Source organism: Petaurus breviceps, unplaced genomic scaffold, assembly GCF_028583685.1.
Source record: "Petaurus breviceps papuanus isolate PSGF00001 unplaced genomic scaffold, PetGlider_PUasm1.0 90721, whole genome shotgun sequence".
Classification (NCBI taxonomy): domain Eukaryota; kingdom Metazoa; phylum Chordata; class Mammalia; order Diprotodontia; family Petauridae; genus Petaurus; species Petaurus breviceps.
In genome coordinates this window covers 2613386-2615865 of record NW_027187322.1, presented here as the reverse complement: position 1 = coordinate 2615865, position 2480 = coordinate 2613386, and the positions used below count along the sequence as shown (strand labels likewise).

The 2480-nt window shown below is 59.4% G+C and overlaps 2 protein-coding genes across 6 annotated transcripts in view; one reads left to right on the top strand and one right to left on the bottom strand.

The window, feature by feature from the left end:
• Window positions 1–443, top strand: part of KCNK7 (potassium two pore domain channel subfamily K member 7) — a 4218-nt gene extending 3775 nt beyond the window's left edge. The window contains exon 3 of the mRNA XM_069066346.1: window positions 1–443. This exon is cut by the window's left edge and continues 327 nt beyond it. The gene's annotated coding sequence lies outside the window, so the exon portion shown is untranslated.
• Window positions 444–1030: 587 nt separating this feature from the next.
• Window positions 1031–2480, bottom strand: part of EHBP1L1 (EH domain binding protein 1 like 1) — a 32350-nt gene continuing 30900 nt past the window's right edge. For all 5 annotated transcript variants that reach the window (XM_069066341.1, XM_069066342.1, XM_069066343.1 and 2 more), the window contains 2 exons: window positions 2149–2263; window positions 1031–1939 (listed from right to left, as the gene is read on the bottom strand). In XM_069066341.1, coding sequence (XP_068922442.1) covers window positions 1840–1939; window positions 2149–2263 — 215 coding nt within the window. In that variant the 3' untranslated portion in view covers window positions 1031–1839. The remainder of the gene's footprint in view (window positions 1940–2148; window positions 2264–2480) is intronic.

The window sequence follows — 2480 nt, the reverse complement described above, 5'->3', positions numbered from 1 at the left end:
GAGAGAGAGAGAGAGAGAGAGAGAGAGAGAGAGAGAGAGAGAGAGAGAGAGAGAGAGAGAGAGAGCAAGGAGAGGAGAAAGAGAGACAGAGAGACAGAGAGAGGAGAGAGAGAGAGAGAGAGGAGATAGAGAGGAGAGGGAGACAGAGAGAGAGAGACAGAGAGAGGAGAGACAGAGAGAGAGAAGAGATAGAGAGGAGAGAGAGACAGAGAGAGAGACAGAGAGACAGAGAGAGAGACAGAGAGAGAGAGACAGAGAGAGAGACAGAGAGAGGAGAGACAGAGAGAGAGGAGATAGAGAGGAGAGAGAGACAGAGAGAGAGAGAGAGACAGAGACAGAGAGAGAGAGAGAGAGAGAGAGACAGAGAGACACAGAGAGAGAGACAGAGAGAGAGAGACAGAGAGAGACAGAGACAGAGAGAATAAAGAAGAGTTGGCTTCCCACTTGCTTGTCTTCGGCTCAGTCTCTTCCTCTTCGAGCCAAACCCCCAGAAGCCCAAGGGCCATGTAATGGACCCAGTATCTGGCCCTGGAACAGACCTCTCTTTTGCAGCTGAGCCAGCAGGGCCAGGGAAGGAACCGAGCTTGCCCAAGGCCACAGAAGCCGGGCCAGCTAGTTTTATAATGCAGGCTACCCTCAGTGTCCTCATCTGTAAAATGGGCAATGATTCTTGACCTACACCTCTTTGGTGTGAAGGTAAGTCCTTGGCTCCACACACATGTTAATCAGAGATGGAAGATGCCATGGTCTTGGCCCCTTCAGTTTTGTACAGGAGAAATCTGGGATGCCAGGAGGCAGTCTCACAGGTGGCCTGAAGCCAGCTAGGGTGTAGCTCAGACCGTGGCTCCACGGCCAGACCTTCTTCCCAGGTGGGGGTCCTCCTTGGACTGCCTTATTTGCATATGGATGGCTAATCAGCATCCCCCAGCCTAACTCCCCTTAGGCCCACTCCTTCCTCCAAACCCACAGAGCTGCTTCGCCCCCCACCCAGCGTGGGGGGCCAGGAGGGAAGGAGAGAGCAGAGTCCGGCTTCCAAGTTAGAATTTATTGTGGACAAGCTCCTGGGTGTGACGGTGCGGTCCCTGGGGGGTGGTCCAGGACCGAGGGATTTCCGAGACGATTTTGGCGGCCAGTTACGGCCACAGGCTAATTATCAATGGTTCGATCGTCCCACCACACCTATTAACCAGAGCCGCGAGAGCCAGTCTTTGCTTGGCTGGGGAAGGATGGAGGCTGGGGGGCTGAGACATTGACCACTCTGGCCCCACCTCCTCTCCTTCCTTTAGCTAAGGTCCAAGAACCCACCCGAGATCGTCAGGGCTCCCTAAGTGCAGAGGGAGCCCTCGGGTCCCACGCATACACAGATATACACACCCGTACACACACTCACACACACTTCAATAAATACGGCCGATGGGCTGCGGTTTGGAGAGCGGCCGACGCCCGGGAGCGCTGCAAACCAGGCCCCACGGCGGCCTCTGGTGGCCACGCGCGGAAGGGCACAAGTGGGGCGGAGGAGGAGAGAGGGTCCTCTGGGGGTGCAAGAAGGCAGATGGCAGGACCGAGAGGCCGTGGCCGGATTGCAGAGGCCTGCCTCCGTCCGGCCCAGCCGCAGGAGTCAGGCAGATCGCGAGGGAGGGAGGGAGGGGAGACCCTTGGCCTACCCCGCTCCACGGGTGGTGGCAGAGGATCCCCAGGACCCCGGGAAGCTCGGGCGGCCGCAGCCGGAGACAGCGGCGACCCTCGTCCCCCACCTACCCCGAAATGGAGCGGACACCCTAAGGGACTGGACGGGGCTCCGCGGCCGGCCCGGTCCAGCCCAGCTCGGCCCGGCCCGGCTCAGCTCAGCAGGCAGCGCTCCCGACGGCTCAGCTGACGGCTCAGTTTCCGACGCCGCTGTTCCAAGCCCCGCTCCAGGCGCTCATCCTCCTCCAGGGCTCTGGGAATAACAGGGCCTATGTCGGAACCGGAGCCGCTCCTGGGTCCGCTCCACACTCCCCGTCCAGGACTCAGCGGTGGCGCGACAGACCGCAGGCTGGATGAAGCCCCTCCCCCCAGAGCGCCCCCCAATCCCTGGGCACCTCCAGGTGCCATCCCAGAGCAGTGCCCCCTCCCTAGGGGCGGCAGGGCAGCTCTGGCCACACTCACATCCTCTCCTTCTTATCCAGGTCTCGGACCAACTCGTCCCGCTGGTTCACCAAAGACACCAATTCCTCCAGCAAGAGCTGCTCCCGGTGCTGCTGGGCTTCCGTTTTCAGCCAGTCTGGGGATGGGCAGAGGGCAAGAGGGGAGGTGAGAAGGCTGGCTCTGCCCTTGCGTTTGTCTGTGAGGCTGTCTCTCTCTGTGGCCCTATGTCTTGTCTGTGTATTTGTGTCTGCCTTGTTTGTCCTGCCTCCTTGTTTCAAATTAATAAACATTTATTAAAGACTTAACTGCCCAGGGGCCTGTGCTGGGCACTGGAGATGCAAAGCCATCCCCCC